Source organism: Anas acuta, chromosome 22 (assembly GCF_963932015.1).
Source record: "Anas acuta chromosome 22, bAnaAcu1.1, whole genome shotgun sequence".
NCBI lineage: Eukaryota > Metazoa > Chordata > Aves > Anseriformes > Anatidae > Anas > Anas acuta.
Window position 1 is genome coordinate 2,405,914 of NC_089000.1, and position 16,164 is coordinate 2,422,077.

The 16,164-nt window shown below is 54.0% G+C and overlaps 2 protein-coding genes across 2 annotated transcripts; both read left to right on the forward strand.

The window, feature by feature from the left end:
- Positions 1 to 1,986: 1,986 nt before the first annotated feature.
- Positions 1,987 to 3,990, forward strand: CDA (cytidine deaminase). Its single transcript, XM_068658725.1, has 4 exons — positions 1,987 to 2,260; positions 2,679 to 2,790; positions 2,895 to 2,952; positions 3,276 to 3,990. Exons 1-4 carry the CDS (start codon positions 2,011 to 2,013, stop codon positions 3,387 to 3,389), a joined length of 534 nt encoding a protein of 177 aa, XP_068514826.1. The 5' UTR covers positions 1,987 to 2,010; the 3' UTR covers positions 3,390 to 3,990.
- A 1,255-nt stretch (positions 3,991 to 5,245) lies between these two features.
- On the forward strand, positions 5,246 to 15,221 carry PINK1 (PTEN induced kinase 1). The gene is made up of 8 exons (XM_068658973.1): positions 5,246 to 5,578; positions 6,810 to 7,079; positions 7,966 to 8,069; positions 10,535 to 10,717; positions 11,533 to 11,696; positions 12,871 to 12,998; positions 13,672 to 13,908; positions 14,183 to 15,221. Exons 1-8 carry the CDS (start codon positions 5,279 to 5,281, stop codon positions 14,441 to 14,443), a joined length of 1,647 nt encoding a protein of 548 aa, XP_068515074.1. The 5' UTR covers positions 5,246 to 5,278; the 3' UTR covers positions 14,444 to 15,221.
- Positions 15,222 to 16,164: the final 943 nt, after the last annotated feature.

The following is a 16,164-nucleotide window of genomic DNA, read 5'->3' on the forward strand; positions in this document are numbered from 1 at the left end:
GTGTGAGAGGAAAGCAGCCTTAAAATAGCTGCCTGGCAGGCAGCGCCAGCCCCGGAGCCGAGGAAGCCTCGGAGATTTTGCAGCCAAAATAATCAAAAATGCATGACTTTGTGTCATTTTTTATTATTATTTTTTGTTTCAGACGCCAGGGCTGCAGGTCAGTGCGTGCGGTTTGCTCCCAGCGTGAGGATGCTGTTGAGGGTAGGGTAATTAATTAATCGGTGAAAGAAATAGGAATATATAATCCTATATGATTTAGGAAGCAGCTTTCCCCTCCCAGTGCTGCTCCCACGCTGCCTCCGCGAGCTGCTGATGGTTTTCCTTTGATCCACTAGATTTTGGGGACCCCATAATGGGGCAAATGCCTCGGGGCCAAGGCACGGAGCAGAGGAGGAACCCCGCGTCTGGCTGCTCAGCGCCTTGACCGACCGGCCCTGCGAACAGCCAGGAGCCATCAGTAGGCTTCAGAGTGAACAAGCGCCGCGGCGCAGCCCACGGAAAGGGGACTTGGCTGATTTGCCCCATTTTCGGGGGGGATTCGGCACGGGAAGAAGGGCTCAGCCACTCGTGGGGATGCAAATCCTTCCGGATCGCTGGAAAAAAGGGGAAAAAATCAGGTTTTATCGGCAGGAGGCAGCGGGGAGGCTCTGCGGCAGCGGGGCCGGGAGCGCCGGGGAGGCAGACAGGCGGAGGAGATGAAAGCAGCTATTTTAAGCTGCCTTTGGCTGGCGGCCTGGAACATGCCGCCTTGGCGTCTTCTCCCCCAAATCTCCCTTTTTTTTTGCACAGGGAAGGAGGCGACGTCCTCGGTGCCTCTCGAGGGGAGCGAGCGGCGCTGGGTTTGTTTGTGTTTGGTTGGGTTTTGTTTTTGTTTTTTCCCCCTCCACGGGTGTCCAAATCACGATGTTTTCAGCTTGTTGCGTGCATAACTCCTGGTTTAAAGATGCATTCGGCAGGTTTGGGGATTTTTGCTTCCCAGGAGGGACATCAGGCTCGGGCATCTGGTTTTTGGTCTCCTTCCCACCATAATCTCCCGCTGGTGGCTTTGCAGAAGGATGGGCAACCCTCACACGAGCCCCTGTGGCTTGGGGCAGCAAATGTTGCAATGAGGCATTGCTCCTTTTGGGGAGAAAGAGCTAAAAAGCCCCTTTTTGGTTTAGAGAGAAGAGACGGGTCAGGAATGCGTGGGGTTTCTTAGCTTGGGTTTCCTTGCAGCTCTCGGTGCTCCTGCCACCCTCTGCTCTGATCTCCTTTTTTTTTTTTTTCTCCTGCATCAAAACCCGCAGGGAATTCAGGTGCTGTGCCCCACCTTGGCAAAACGAGTCAGAAACGCTAAATAAGGCCAAAATGCCCCCAAAATCCAGCAAACTGGGCAAAACCCACCACCATAAATCAGCAGGGGCCCCGACGCCCACCCTTGGAGGTGGAAAACTGGGAATTCAGCTCCTCCAGTACAGATAAAAAAGGAGATATCAGTAATTAAAGAGTGATTTGCTCACAGCCCCCCCCCCCAGCAGGGTCAGGGCTGATTCCCACAAAGGCTCTGGTGTGAAGGTGGCCCCAGCACCCAGCAGCAAATTTGGGTTTGGGTCTCCCACAGGATGCCACGAGGGCACCCCAATGAACCACTCGATGGCATCTGTGCGCTCTCCTTCTGCTGCATGTCAGGTGTTAATTAAAAGAGGGGGAAAAAAGGGGGGGACAGGGGTAAAAAATGGGGAAATGGGGGAGGACGGACACGATGTTTCGGTTTGAAGCCAATTTTTTTTTTTTTTTTAATTAATTTTTTTTTTTTTACACCGCAGGAGAGCTTCACAGGACGTCCCCCGTGGGCTCCCGTCACCGGATTCCTGCCGGGGAGGAAGGAAAAGAAGGCGGCGGTGGGAAAACCGCTCGGCGGGAGGAAGGTAAAAAAAAAAAAACAAAACACCAAAACACGTAGAAAAAGAGGCAGAAATGAGAAAAGGGGCGAAGAGAGGGCTGCGGGTCCCCAGTGCTTCGGGATCGGGGATGCTGCGGGGCACGGGCAGGGCGCGTGCGGGGCGTTATCCCGTCGGGGCAGGGCACCCTGTGCCGCCTCCCGGGAAATCTTTAACCAGGGCGTGCGGCACAGGCATGGAGGGCAGCGGGGGGCCCCAGGGCGAGCGTCTGCAGCTGCTCCTGCGCCGCTGCCAGGAGGCCAAGGCCTGCGCCTACTGCCCCTACAGCCACTTCCCCGTGGGCGCCGCGCTGCTCACCGCCGGCGGGGAGATCTTTTCGGGTAAGGCGCAGCCGCACGACGCTCCGGCGGGTTGGGTTTTTGGGGTTGGGACAGGGTTTGGGGTGTCCCGTCTCGTTCCCGTCCTGGTGGTGGGTGTCGTTGCCCGTCCCGGCAGGTGGAAGGGGTGAAAAGCGCGGTGGGTGGTGTGTGGGGGGGGGAAAAAAAGGGGAAATATAAAGGGAAAATAAAGGAAGGGGAATTGAGGAATGCGTTGGCTGGAGGCCAGGATGGGGCGGGACGCGTGGAAAGGCAGGGAAATGGCAACTTTCTGTGTGTTCCCAGCATTAAATTAAAAAAAAATGAATCTTGAGGGGGTGTCCCTGAGCTGAGGGGGTGTCCCCAAGCTATAGGGGTGTCCCCAAGCCGTGGGGGTGTCCCCGAGCTGTAGGGGTGAGCGGTGCCGGGTGCTTCCCCACAGGGTGCAATGTGGAGAACGCCTGCTACAGCCTGGGGGTGTGCGCCGAGCGCACGGCCATCCAGAAAGCCATCTCGGAGGGGCACACTCGCTTCAGGGCCATGGCCATCGCCAGGTGAGGCCGTGATATCCCATGGTGAGGGGCGAGCGGCAGCCCCACGCTTCCCCCCACCCCACTCACCCCGTCCCTGAGCCCTGTGCCCGTTCTCTTCCCGGCAGCGACATGGGGACCGACTTCATCGTGCCCTGCGGCGCCTGCAGGCAGGTGATGAGAGAGGTGAGCGTGCCACCGACCCCACAGGTCCCCCCTCAATACCACCGGGGGCTGTAAGCATGGGCACAGCTGCCCTCGCCCCACCGAACCCCAAAACGGGGCTTTTCCTACAAAAGCAGAGCCCCCATCCTCCCATCCCCGTGGGTAGTTGGTGTTGAACAGCTTTTTGGGGCACCAGCCTTGGGGCGTGGGGGTGAAATGCAGGCTCTGAGCCCCAAATACCCTCCTGGGGCTGCCCCCAAACAGATTATTAGGGCCACTCGAGCACATCCCCCGGGGGGGTGCAGCTTTGGCATCGGGCACCTCTCCCCCCTCTCCTCCTGCAGTTCGGCAAGGACTGGGACGTCTACCTGACCAAACCCGACGGCACCTACATCGTCAAGACACTGGACGAGCTCCTGCCCCTCTCCTTCGGCCCCGAGGACCTGAAGAAGGCGTGAGGCTGCGTTTTCCCCTTCCAGCATCAGGGGAAAAGGGGGACGGGGCGGGTTGCTCCCCAGTTTTCCCCTGGGACGATGCGATGCAAAACGCTTTCCTGGTGTTAGAAAGCTCTCTGGTCACTCCCTCTTGATTCAGCGCTGATTTGCGGGTGGGGTGCCAGCCCCACCTCACCCTGGGGTGCACAGACAGCCAAATCAAACAGTAGAAATTCCCTGATTTTTTTTTTTTCTGGATAAAAAAACTCACGCTCGTGAGCACCGAGCTCTGCCCGGGCATCTCTCCGGCTCCAGGAGCAGCTCCACGAAAAGGAGGAGGATTTGGATGCAAAACCAGGGACAAAACGCAGCAATTTCAGCTCTAAATAAGAACAGGAAGCAAAAAACTGCTGCCAGTCCCCAAGGTTCAGCGCAGGGGCAGCTCTGGTGGTGCCACAAGTTGTCATCGGTGTCACCGCCCTAAGCCTCTCCTCCTGCCTGCTTCTCTCCAGCATGTTTCTGCTTGCTTTTCTTCTCTTTGTGGCGACAAAGAAGGAGTTTTGGGAGAGCTCACTGATTAATTATGCAATTAAATTATGCAGAATGGAAAAAAAAAAAAAAAAAAGTGTGTTACTTTAACGAGCCAGACTGTGCTTTGTGCACCAGTGCCCTCTGCCCTGTGTGTCGATGCACCGGGCACCGATGCACTGCGCACTTTGCACCGTTCACTGTGCAACTGCACACCGAGCACCACCACGTTGTGCACCCATGCACTGTTGTGCTGGGTCTGGCTGGGATGCAGATCACTTTCCCTGCAGCAGCCCATGCAGTGCTGTGCTCTGCACCTGTAGCTAGAGCAGCACTGGGGGCACACCAGAGTTGTGTCTGCTGCTGGGCGGTGCTGGCACAGCACCAGGACGTCCTCCAAGCCAGCAGGCTGCGGGTGGGCAAAGGACAGGGAGGGGATATCAGCAGCACAGCTGATTGAAACCGACCACAGCTGTACAGCAGCCAGTGCAGCAATGCATCCACCACACTGCACCAACAAGACACGCACCTATGCACCAACACACCATGCACCAACGCACTGTGCACTAATGCACCATGCAGTAACAAGCCGTACAGCAACATACTGTGCACTAATGCACAGTGCACCAACGTCCCATGCACTAAAGCACTATGCACTACCACCCTGTGCACTAATGCTCTGTGCAGTAGTGCACCGTGCACCAACACACTGTGAAGGAATGCACCATGTATCATCACACCATGCAATAATGCACCATGCACTACCATCCTGTGCACCAACACGCCATGCACGAATGCACCATGCACCACCACCCTGTGCAGCAATGCATCATGCACTACCACCCCATGCACCAACATACCATACATGCTGCCCCATGCAGCAATGCACTGTGCAATACCACCCTGTGCACCAACACACCATGCACTAATGCACTATGCACCACCACCCTGTGCAGCAATACACCATGCACTACCATGCTATGCACCAACACACCATGCACTAATGCACCATGTACCACTACCCCGTGCACCAATGCACCATGCACTAATGCACTATGCACCACCACCCCGTGCACCACCACACTGTGCACTAATGCACCATGAACTACCACGCTATGCACCACCACACCATGCACTATCACCCTGTGCACTACTGCCCCATGCCGCAATGCACTGTGCAATACCACCCCATGCACCACCACACCATGCACCAACACCCCGTGCACTACCATCCTGTGCACCACCACCCCGTGCACCAATGCACCATGCACTACCACGCCGTGCACCACCACACCATGCACCACCAGTGCGTGCACCACCACCCCTTGCAGCACCACCCCCTGCACCTCCCCGTTCCCGCCCCCCGTTCCCGCCCCGTTCCCGCCATGGCGCTGCGGTTGCTCCTCGCCCGCGCTCTCCGCCTGCTGCCCCGCGGCGCCGCCGCCGCCGCCCCTCACCGCCCCCCCCCGGCCCCGGCCGGCCCCTGGGCTCCCCCCCGGCCTCCCTCTGCCCTTTTTTCGTCTTTCTCCTTCTCCTCCTTCCTCCGTCGCCCCGCGGCCGGGCTGGCGGCTGCGGCTCGGCGGGGCCGCCGCGGGCCCTGCCTGGCCCTGGCGCTGGGGCTGGCGCTGGCCGAGCCGCGGCTGGAGGAGCGGCGCCGGGCTGAGGCGGCCTGTGGGAGCATCCAGGTGGGACGGGGAAACTGAGGGGGGATCGGGGCCTTCCTGAGGCGTTTGGGGTTGGGGGGAGCCTTCGGAGTCCTTCTGGAGGCTTCAGGGGTGGGGGGAGCCTCCTGGGGGCTTCCTGAGGGGCTGGGGGTCAGGGGGAGCCCTCAGAGCCCTCAGGAGGGGCTGGGGGCCGGGAGGAGCCCTCAGGAGCCCCTCAGGGCTGGGGGAAGCCTTTGGGGCCCTCCTGGAGTCTTTAGGATTGGGGGGAGCCCCCTGAGGGGTTTGGTGCTGGGGGGAGCCCTCAGGAGCCCCCCAAGGCCCTTAGGAGAGGTTGGGGGTAGGGGGGAGCCCTCGGAGTCCTCCTGGAGGCTTTAGGGATGGGGAGAGCCCCCCGAGGCCCTCCTGAGGGGCTTAGGGCTCTGAGGGCTCCCCCCGACCCCCAAGAGCTCCTCAGGGCTGGGGGGAGCGCTCAGGGCCCTCTTGGAGGCTTCAGGGTTTTGGGGAGCCCCCTGAGGGGCTCAGGGCCAGGACCCGGTGGTGGGTGGGTGTGTGGGGCTGGTGCTGGGTGCTGTCAGCTCACTTTAGGGTTTTCCAGGGGTAGGAGCAGACCTGTGGCCTCCCCACAGCCTGGTTGCATCCCGCCTTCCTCCACGGGTGCTGCTTTTCTCTGGGGTGCCCCCACTGGGCTTTGGGCTCCTCCAGCCTGTGCTGGGTGTTGCTGCCCCCCTCCACGGCCCCATTCTCCAGCAGGGTCAGGCAGGTGTCAGGGGTGCTCAGGGGCCATATAGCAGCGAGTCTCGCTTTGGGAGCATTCAGTGAGACATCAGAAAACATTGTTGGTGTTCCAGCCCCGTGAGTGGCTCCTCCTCCCCGTTCCTCTTCCCCTGTACCTGCAGCACCCTTGGGAGGGGCCCCTTTGGTAATGTTTTTTTAAGGGATATCTTGTTTTAGATAAAACCACGCTGTCTGCTGAGCATTTCCCCTGTAGTTACAGAGGTTTGTAGTGACCCAGCGGGTAAATATCAGCCCGTGGTCTCCTCGCCCTGAGGGCAGAGACGACATTTATTCAATTTACCACATTACTGCTGGGCTGGTGGCTTGGAGAGTCTCAGCCCGCTCAGGTTGAGCACGAGGTGTCACAAAATGCCTGCTTTGTGCTGTAACCCCAAGGATATTTCTCCGAGCCCCTGTGCTGGCCCTTGCTGCCTCTCTTCTAAAAAAACTTAATTTCTGTCCTTTTTGTGCTTTCCAGACGGTGTTCATCAGGAAGAACAAGGCGCAGAAAAATCCGCTGAGCTCGTTCCGCTGGCGAGGCTTCCGGCTGGAGGAATATCTCATCGGGCAGCCCCTGGGGAAGGGCTGCAGCGCGGCCGTGTACGAGGCAGCTATTCCCTCGCCTCCCGATGGCCAGGGGAGCGTCCGCCTCGCCGGAGAGGGGCCAGCCCTGGGAGAGCAGCCCGCAGACAAACCCCAGCAGAAGGAGGCTTTCCCGTTAGCCATCAAAATGATGTGGAACATCTCGGTAAGGAGCCCGATCGTAATCTCCTCGTCTGTCACCTGGGCGAAATGTTTAAAGCTTTAAGCTTTGAAAGCTCTGATTATGTAACTCGGGACGAAGGGGTCAAAACAAAGCTGCTGGTGCTGTGACGCTGCTCACGGAGCATGTAATTAACGGCTGTTATCCTTCTGGACTCTGTCTCCGTGGTGTTTGAGCTGCTCTTGGGGCAGTTGGTGGTCACGGAGGCAGTGCTGCTGGCAGAAAATGCCTTCTGGAAGCTGGCTGTCGTGAGCTAGGAGGCACTGGAAAAAAAAACAACGCTGCTACCAGTGCCCTGGGAGTCTGCTTCCCTGTCAGCAGCAGGACAGAAATAGATTCTCTGTCACAGAGCAGGTGGGAAGTTCAGCACTCGCCAGGCCCCTGTGGTGAGGTCAGGCAGGAGCTGTGTCAGTGTTTCCCAGCCCAGGTGACCCACGCCCTCGTCCCCACTATTCCCCACATAAAACAAACGTGTCTTTCGCTGAAGGGTGTTTGTGGTGTTGGATGCGATGGGTGGATGTTCTCAAAGAGTTTTCCTCAATGCCAACATCTGGAATCCCGTGGGCTTCATAAGCGCAGGTTCCTTGAGCTTTTTTGGTTGTTTATTTTTTTGTGGTTGAATTAGAGGGTGCATTTAAAGAGCTGAACGGGCTTCTTCCTGCAAGTAGAGGCCTCACCACATCCTCTGATAAATCCTCCGAGCCGTTAATTACCTTCCCTGGCTTCTCAAAGCAGCGAAGGGAGTCCCTTCGTTCTAGCCCACAATTTAACTTCATTCAGGCACAGCGCCAGCCGGATGATCTGCTCTGGGGGTGGGGTGATTTGGGAGCCGAGGCTTTGCCCCCAGCGTGCTGTGACCTTGTTGTTGCAGGCTGGCTCTTCGAGTGAAGCCATCCTTGATGCCATGGGCCGCGAGCTCGTTCCAGCCACCCGGACCGCCTTAGCCGGAGAATACGGAGCTGTCTCGTGCCGCAGGTGGGGTAGCTGTGGAAGTGGCAGCAGTGCTCACAGCTCCGCGTGCTGATTTCACCCGTCTTCCTCCGTCAGTTTCCCTTGCAGCACCTCAGTACTGGGGAGGAGGCAGCCAGAGGTTTCTGTAATAATTCTTGGGAATAAGTGAACACAAAAGTTTGCGGTTAGTTGATGCACGTGTTTGTTTTTATCCACGTGGTGATGCTTTCACAAGTGCCTCAGACAAATGTCAGGCAGGAGCGTGCTTCTGGCTGTCCTGGAGGTTTCCCTCTGGCGCGGTGAGGGAACAGACTAGCAGTGCTGCCATTCAAAGAGTAATTTCACAGCCTGGTTTGCTCTGAGGAGCAGTGCTGTGTCACGGCTCTGCGCTTCCCTCCGGGCTTGATGGCTTAGGCTAGAAGGGTGTCAAAAGGGTTGGCGTTTGTGAAGACACAACCACAAAGGGATTGCATGAAGGTGCTTCTGTTTGGCACCGAAGTTAGGGGCGTGTCTGCCCAAATCTAACTTAGTTTGATTTGCTCACAGACACACACATTTGCATAATATACTCGTAATCATCAATTATCTTCATATTAATTGGATAAAGGTGTATTCCATCTTCTATAATCACAGCCCCTTTATTCATCTGATTGGTCCCTTTACTTACCTCCAGTTACCTTTTTCAGTCACTTCAGATATTTTACTTATTACACTGGATATCAATGGTATTTACCTTAGCTTCCAAACTGTTCACCTAGCAAAAATCTCCCAAATACCCATAATATTTATCCAAACTATCTTTTGTTTAGATCAAATAAGCATTTATGGTTTGCATTACTAGTAGCAGTGCTGGTTTCACTACCAAGCCACCTGTTGCTGTGTTAACATTGACCACCAAAAGGATGGGGGTGGTCAGGGCCCTGTCTGCTTTGGGTCCTGGAAGTGCTCTGACGGGACCACGGCCAGGAGCTTCTGTGCCTTTGTTTTCCTGGGTGTAAAATGCACAGAACCTTTTGGTATCTGCAAGTGTTAACTTTGTTTAAAAAAAAAAAATGGTAGCTTTTTAATTACAAAAGTAAACAGCCACGATCTGCACTGATTTGGCACTGTGTTAAAACTGGGCCTGCCCCTGCTTGGGTTCTGAACCGGGTGCAGGGAAGGGAGGCAGGAGCTGCTGGTCACTAAATGGGCAAAGCAAATAAAAGCTGGTGAGAAAGCAGATGGAAAACGACTGCATTACCCCTCCTTTACCTGAGTGAGAGGTGGGCAAACAGCACAGAGGTGGCAGACTGCACAGGAACTGTTAAATTATCGTGAGTTTAACCATCTTTTTGTTCAAAAATGTGTCTTTTTTTTTTTCTCCAAACGGAAACAATGCAGTCTGCAGTCCAGATTGTCTGATTTACATTTCAAATATGTCTCGGCTGCCAATACAAATGAATAATGAATGCTGCTTGCTGCGTTGCTAGCCTGAGGACGCAACAGGCAAGCCAAAGAGATGTTTGACATTCAGGGGAGGAGAGGGAGGAGAGCTCTGTTCTGCAGTGTGTGGAGGTAACCTGCCTTCATGGCACTGAATGCTTCCCGCCTGTGCCACGTAACAGAGGGCCCGAGGTGATGTGGCTAGTGAGAATGTGACCTCTTTTGCTTAGCAAAGCTTTTTTTTAGTTGTTATTATTTATTTTTCCATTCTCAGAAGCTCCTTTTTGATCCAGGATGCAGCCTGTGACTAACCCACCTTTGTCAGGAGCATAAAAAGGCAGCTGGGGCTTGACTGAAATGAAAGGCTGCCTGTTGCCAGTCAGCATTTCCTTCAGAGCTTCCTTGGCAGCGCGGGTGCGGTACCAGTATATCCTGTTCTTCCCTCAGTGTGGGAAATCCAGTTAGAGCGAGACCTTCCTGACAGCCAGGGGTGAAGTATCAGCCCGAGTACCCCTGCAGGAGCTCTGCGCTGGGGATGACAGCTGGGTTTGCTCTGGGTACTGTCAGGGTGCAAAACAACAACAAACAAACAAAAAACAAAACAAACAAACAAACAAAAAAAACGTGTGTTTGAAACTGTGCAGAAGCTGCTGGGACCTGCCCACTGCTGCGGTTGGCCTGCTGGAGCTGGTGGCTGCTCTGCAGCACCGTGGAAAATGTTGGCAGAGGTGGAGGGTTGGAATTTGGCCACGAGGGTGGTGAGGGTGCTGTCGGTGCTCTTTGTAACCCTGAGGTTTCCAGGAATGTGGGTATTGGGCTCAGTGTGCAGGTCTATAACCTGCACCGGGCAGCCCCGGTGCTCCCCGCAGTCAGGTTTGCAAAGCAGTGGGCAAACATGGCTGTTCTGTACTGGAGCCTGTTGTTGGAGGGCTGATTTTTCATCAGCTCTCCACCAAAATTAGTGGAGGGAGTAATAAAAAATAATCTTGGAGGGAACAGAGATGCACCTGTGCTAAATGAAAACTGAACAGATGAGTGTAACTCTTGGTACGTCCACTTCTGCGCAGGAAACCTGTCCTCAGGAGGAAGAAGCTGCAGCCTCATCCAAACATAATCCAGGTGATCCGAGCCTTCACGTCCTCTGTCCCGCTGCTGCCCGGAGCCTTCACGGACTATCCTGATGTTCTTCCACTGAGCCTGAACCCCAGAGGCATCGGCCACAGCCGCACGCTCTTCTTGGTGATGAAGAAGTAGGTGGGGGCTGTGTGAGCCTGTGCACGCTGCTGTGTGGGGTCCTTGTAAGGATTTGGCCTGGGTTGCTGCCAGGAACCATGTGCATGCTTAGGAACGTGTTTCCTGAGGCCTGCTCCAAATTTTGGACGTTTTAGCTCTTGTTGGACATTGAGACAAGCTGTCCTTTTGGACAATTGCCCCAAATTGATGTAAGGAATGCTGCACTTGTCCCCGTTTGTCTGCCCTTTGAAGTCTGAGCTTTGCCCCTAGCTGGAGACGGGGCAGAATCAGTAATGAGATTCGTTAGTACTTCGTTAGTACTTCGTGTCTCAGTTGGGTTTTGCCCTTACTGGGTATGGCTGTGGCGTCGACACAAACCCACCTTGCATTCTGCACTCTCGTATTCTGCCCTCAGGTGGAGAGGCACTCTGTCCTCTGTATTTCAAGAGTGAGTTCTTTCTCCTGCCTTCTGCATCTCCTTGTTGTGCTCATACAGTCTGCGTTATTAACCTGGCCCCTCTCATGCACTGCATAAAACCTGTACAGAAGGACCTGGGAGACCCTCACCCTGCTGAGAGGAGATTCAATTGCAGCCGTAGGGTTGTGCAGGAGCCTGAAAAAAACAGTGGTGGATGTTGTAAAGCAGGATTTGAGAACAGCGAGCAGGGGAGAGGTGGGAAGTTGAGACTAGGAGGTGGGAAGGCATCACAGAATGCAGGAGGAGCATGGCAGGGGTCAGGGTGCTGTGTCCCCAGCCCGCCAGCACCGAGGCTGAGCTGGAAGCAGGAGGATTGCAGGGCACTGACGCAGATGTTCTCCTCGTTCCCACTAGTTATCCCTGCACCCTGCGCCAGTATTTGAGGGACAACAGTCCGGATGCTCGTCTCTCCACCATGATGATTTTACAGCTGTTGGAAGGCGTGGACCATCTTGTTCGCCACGGGATAGCGCACAGAGACCTCAAGTCTGACAACATCCTGGTGGAACTCGATTCGGGTAGGCAGAGCGCCGGGTCTGGGCGATGGTGAAGTCAGAGGCAGAAGTGGTGCCAGCAGAGGCACTCAGGGAAGTCCCAACCCAAGTGTGCCTTTAGGGATAAAAGGAGCATCAGAGCTTTTCAGGGATCTCCAGATTGCTCGTTAGTTTTGCTCTTGCTGTCACTGCAGCAGCGTGGATGTCATTTATCATGTGTGTGCCTCAGGTTTTGGGTCATTAAAACAGATTTTAATGGGCCGTGGTGCTGTAATCAGAGGGAGAGGTGCACCAAGCCCTCATTGCATGAGCAAAGCAATGTTGGCTTGGCACAGAGACGTTCACTACCACCACATTCATGGGGGTGGAGGTGCCTTGGCTGCAGGTTCTTGGCTCTGTCTTTCCTTACTAGCAGAACAACTGCAGAGTGCTTCTAAAAACCCCACCTTGCAGTCAGGGTTGGTGGCACTGCACCCTGCGCTGATTAAATATCGGTTGGAAGGAAGGAGGACTGGCAGTGTGAAAGCCAAAAGCAGCATTTTCATCATCTCGTTCTCCTGTCGTCCAGTTCAACCGAGATTTTAATTACCTGAGCTCTTTTTCAGCGTGATTGAGATTCATATGGGCAGGAAACAATAGCAGTCAGCCAGACCTGTGTAATTAAAGGTCTTGGTAGAGCAGCACTGGAAGATTTTCAGCGATAATAATGCCTTCTTTCTCTTCTTGAAGGAAAAGCTTCTCTGGAGCTCTGCTGAATGTGGTTAGGAATGATTTAAAGCATTGATTTTTCCATACCAGAGTCTGGAGAAGTAATGATTCTACTTTGCAATGTTTGATTTGTCACTGGGACAAGAATTGTTGACCGATGCAAAAAGCTGATAACTAAGCCCCAACTTTTTTTGCTAGAGTTAAGTGTGTGTCTATGGCTTTTGCTATAGGTAAGAACAAAAGTGGAAAAATGAAAAGATTCCTCTGTCATTTATCAGTTAATTTTACATGCCCTTGTTACGACACCTGCAACGCTTTGTCAGGCACACGCTCCTTGCAGAGAAATGAAGCCCTCTGACGGGGAAATGGAAGAACACGTTTTATTTCAATAAAGCCAATTTTTCTCCTAATAATATAGAGAAGAAGCAGGAGAACAGCGTGTGGTCATGCTGAACCATACACTAACCCTGCTGCCCTCTGTCCTTTGCAGCTGGCTGCCCCTGGCTGGTGATCACAGACTTTGGTTGCTGCCTGGCAGACGACAGCGTCGGCCTGAGGCTGCCTTTCACCAGCTCGTACGTGGATCGGGGTGGCAACGGCTGTCTTATGGCACCCGAGGTAAGTCTTCCTGCAGTAACTTGGGGTCGCTGGCTGCGGGATTCTGCTGGGGGTAAAAGTTTCAGCAGCAGGCTGTGGAGGCTGTGATCAGAGCATGGAAAAGGGTGGGGTTAGGTCTAGGAGTGAATAGTGGAGGGGCTGCGTGCACAGCACTTCGCTGCTGTTTGTGCCTGAACTTCCCCTCTATGCACATGCCAACAAATTCAAATTCTTCCGTGGTCTTTTGTGATCTGAAATCCACTGCAATCAAGTCAGGGATTTTGTAGCTGTTTGTGCTGACTGACTCACCTGTCCGTGCAGTGCGTTTCCTCTAGCGTGTTGCTGTGGCAGTGTTCTCATCCCTCTCTCCCCTTGGAGAGCCGTGACTGTAAAGCAGCACGTTCTACCTTGAGCTGCTGTTGTTAAACACCCGGGCGTTAACAAAACCCATGCTGAGCATTTGTTGGCAAAATCATCCATGTCTTCTGTCTTTTAAATCCCAAATGAAACATCCCAAGAGCCCTGGTGTGAATGTTAGTCAGAGTTAACAGATAAAGCCAGGATTCAATGGCCAAAAATCTCCCCAATGTCCTGGCGGGCTGAGCAGCACTGAAGGCCTGGAGCATGCCCCTAGGAAATATTTATTCAGAGCTCTTTATTCTGGCTTCCCCATCTCTGGGGATTTCTCACGCAGGTGATCACAGCGTCGCCAGGTCCAGGCACGGTGATCAACTACAGCAAAGCTGACGCCTGGGCTGTGGGAGCAATCGCCTACGAAATCCTCGGCCTGGCAAATCCTTTCTATGGCCACGGGGACTCGACCCTGGAAAGCAGAAGTTACCGTGAGGATCAGCTGCCGAGCCTGCCCGATCGCGTGCCCCTGGAGGTGAAGCAAGTGGTAAAGCTGCTGCTTCAGAGGGATCCCAACAAGGTGAGGAGCTCTTTTACCTGGATGGAAGACAAGTGCAGGTTTCTGCAGGCAGTTCCCTGAATAGTTGCAGGGATTTCTGCAGATGTTTGCATCAGTGACTGGACCTAGAATTGGGGTTTACATGCAGCTGCCTGGTGATAATGTTAACAAAGGGCTTTTTTGTTCACGGGACCATGCAGTGCCTCAGAGGAGGTACTTCTGGCACAGTAAATGTGACATGGTTTGTCCTGAGCGCAGCTGGATGAGCTAATTTTCCCTCTCACTCCTTTTGCAGAGACTGTCTGCTAGAGTTGCTGCTAACGTGCTTCACTTAAGCCTCTGGGGTGAAAGTGTTCTAGCACCCAAGACCCTGAAACCCGATCAGATGGTTGCCTGGCTTCTGTGCCAGTCCGCGGCCACTTTGCTCCTGGACGGACTGGTGGATAAAAGCCAAGTGGAAACCAAAATGAAGATGTGCTTCTTCGCAAACCTCGACTACAAAGACCTCTGGGCAGCAATTTTCTTGTTGCTGGCCTTGAGAAACCAGGCTGGGTGAGGAGTACAACACGGGGCGTGACCGCGCAGGAGATAAATGGCACTTTCTAAAAGCACATAGGAATTTGTCTTCTCTGTCTGCGCGGAATCCTGTAGTACTTCAGGGGGAAAATCTGCAGGCCTGTGTTAAGGAGGTCGAGTGTTATCTGTAGTGCACTAGTACGCTGCTAGGGGCTGTGTCCTTGCCTCGTTACTCCTCCAGTGAGGGTTTGCAGAACGTGCAGGTGTTCTGGGGTAAGTGGATGGTTTTGCTTCCATTTGGGAACTCACAGTTGACTTTGAAGTCATGAGCTGAGTGAAGCGAGTCGTGTGGAAGGAGGTAAGGTGTAGCTGCTCTTCACACGGAAGCGTCACGGATTTAAACAACACGTGAAGAAAGCTGAACTGACAAAAGGACATAGGAAAACCTTCCTTCTCTTAGGGAAATTCTTGTGAGCCTTGCTTCTCTTCAGATCATACTCTGCAGCCACAGACACCTCTTGCTATATTTATAGTCGTATCTGTAACATAATGGCAGCCTCAAAGCCTCCTGCAGAGGTGCTGAGCAGTGCAGTTTAACAAGTCTCTTGTGATGCTGGTCTGTTTGACATGCTCGTTTTTTCTGATGAACAAGGAACTAACACCCTTTGATTGGGGAGCACAGAGACCCCAGCGCTGGGACACTAACGGTCGTGTTAATGAGAACATCCTTTGAGTTCATGTCTGTAACGGTGTTCAGAGGAACTGGGAGAGGATGTTGTTGATGCTGGTTGCACAATAAACGGGTGATTAAGCTCTGATGCTGAGTGGATTCTCTAAATCTCGTCTGTCTCTGTTCACCAGATCCAGATCTTGGACTGGAGGCCTGTGAGGCAGGCAGTGGTATCTTAAAAAATCATCCAACTTTTCCAGTCCAGTCTGGAATGAGTTCCTTTATTCTCCCAAGAGGAGTTTCCTGCCAAGTGAGCTCTCTCCTGCCTGAGGAGCAGCCCCTGCCTTGTCCATGTGCGTATTTGTGCCCCTCTTACTGCTCTTGCAGTCTCTCTGGTTCAGTGGCGGTGCAAAACCACCTGCCAGGGACTGGCCCTGCTCATTTTATGACCTAGCAAGAGAAAGCTGCGTGCTGGCCCAGCAAACGTGCCGGGAAGTCAACTGGCAGCGCAGTGAAGTCACCGAATGCCCGATTTAGAAACACGGTGTGAGCACAGCACGCTGCTGGGCCTGTAACGAAGGCTCAACAAAGAGCACGGATCCTTGGCAAGCACGGAAAATGATCCCTTGGGTGGGAAAAATAAAGTTTCAGGAAAAAAAGAACTTGTAAATCTTGGTCGGAAGCCAACCTGGGAGAGTGTCACCAGTTCAGAGCCGCGAGTGGGTGTGCAGAGCTGTGCTGCTCTCCCGTGGCCCCCAGCCAGCACCTGCTCTGATTTCAGGATGTTGTTAGGCCAGCTGGGGTTTGATCTGCGCCATCTATCACGCATTTGCTGTGCGAGCTGCAGAGAGGAGCCCTGCTTCCCCTTGAAAGGATCTCATTTCATCTCTGTCCTTACAAACGGCCTAAAACGTGCTGTGCTGCACCGCCTCTTGTTCTTAAATTCCTATTTCTGCTGCTCGTTTGCCTCTTGTGCACCTACAATTTTCCAGAGTTCAGACTTTTCTGTTTCATCTTCGTCCACGTGACATTTCCCTGCACGTTTCCAGTTTCCCAGTGGTGCTAATCCCCCAACACCACCATCTTTGCGG

What these genes read in the sequence shown, in the direction of transcription:
- CDA (XM_068658725.1), top strand. Translation starts at nt 2,011, where the DNA reads ATGCTGCGGGGCACGGGCAGGGCGCGTGCGGGGCGTTATCCCGTCGGG. An exon ending in CGGCGGGGAGATCTTTTCGG is followed by an intron (nt 2,261 to 2,678) that starts GTAAGGCGCAGC and finishes GCTTCCCCACAG; the next exon opens with GGTGCAATGTGGAGAACGCC. An exon ending in GCAGGCAGGTGATGAGAGAG is followed by an intron (nt 2,953 to 3,275) that starts GTGAGCGTGCCA and finishes CTCCTCCTGCAG; the next exon opens with TTCGGCAAGGACTGGGACGT.
- PINK1 (XM_068658973.1), top strand. Translation starts at nt 5,279, where the DNA reads ATGGCGCTGCGGTTGCTCCTCGCCCGCGCTCTCCGCCTGCTGCCCCGC. An exon ending in CTCTTCTTGGTGATGAAGAA is followed by an intron (nt 10,718 to 11,532) that starts GTAGGTGGGGGC and finishes CGTTCCCACTAG; the next exon opens with TTATCCCTGCACCCTGCGCC. An exon ending in GCTGTCTTATGGCACCCGAG is followed by an intron (nt 12,999 to 13,671) that starts GTAAGTCTTCCT and finishes TTTCTCACGCAG; the next exon opens with GTGATCACAGCGTCGCCAGG.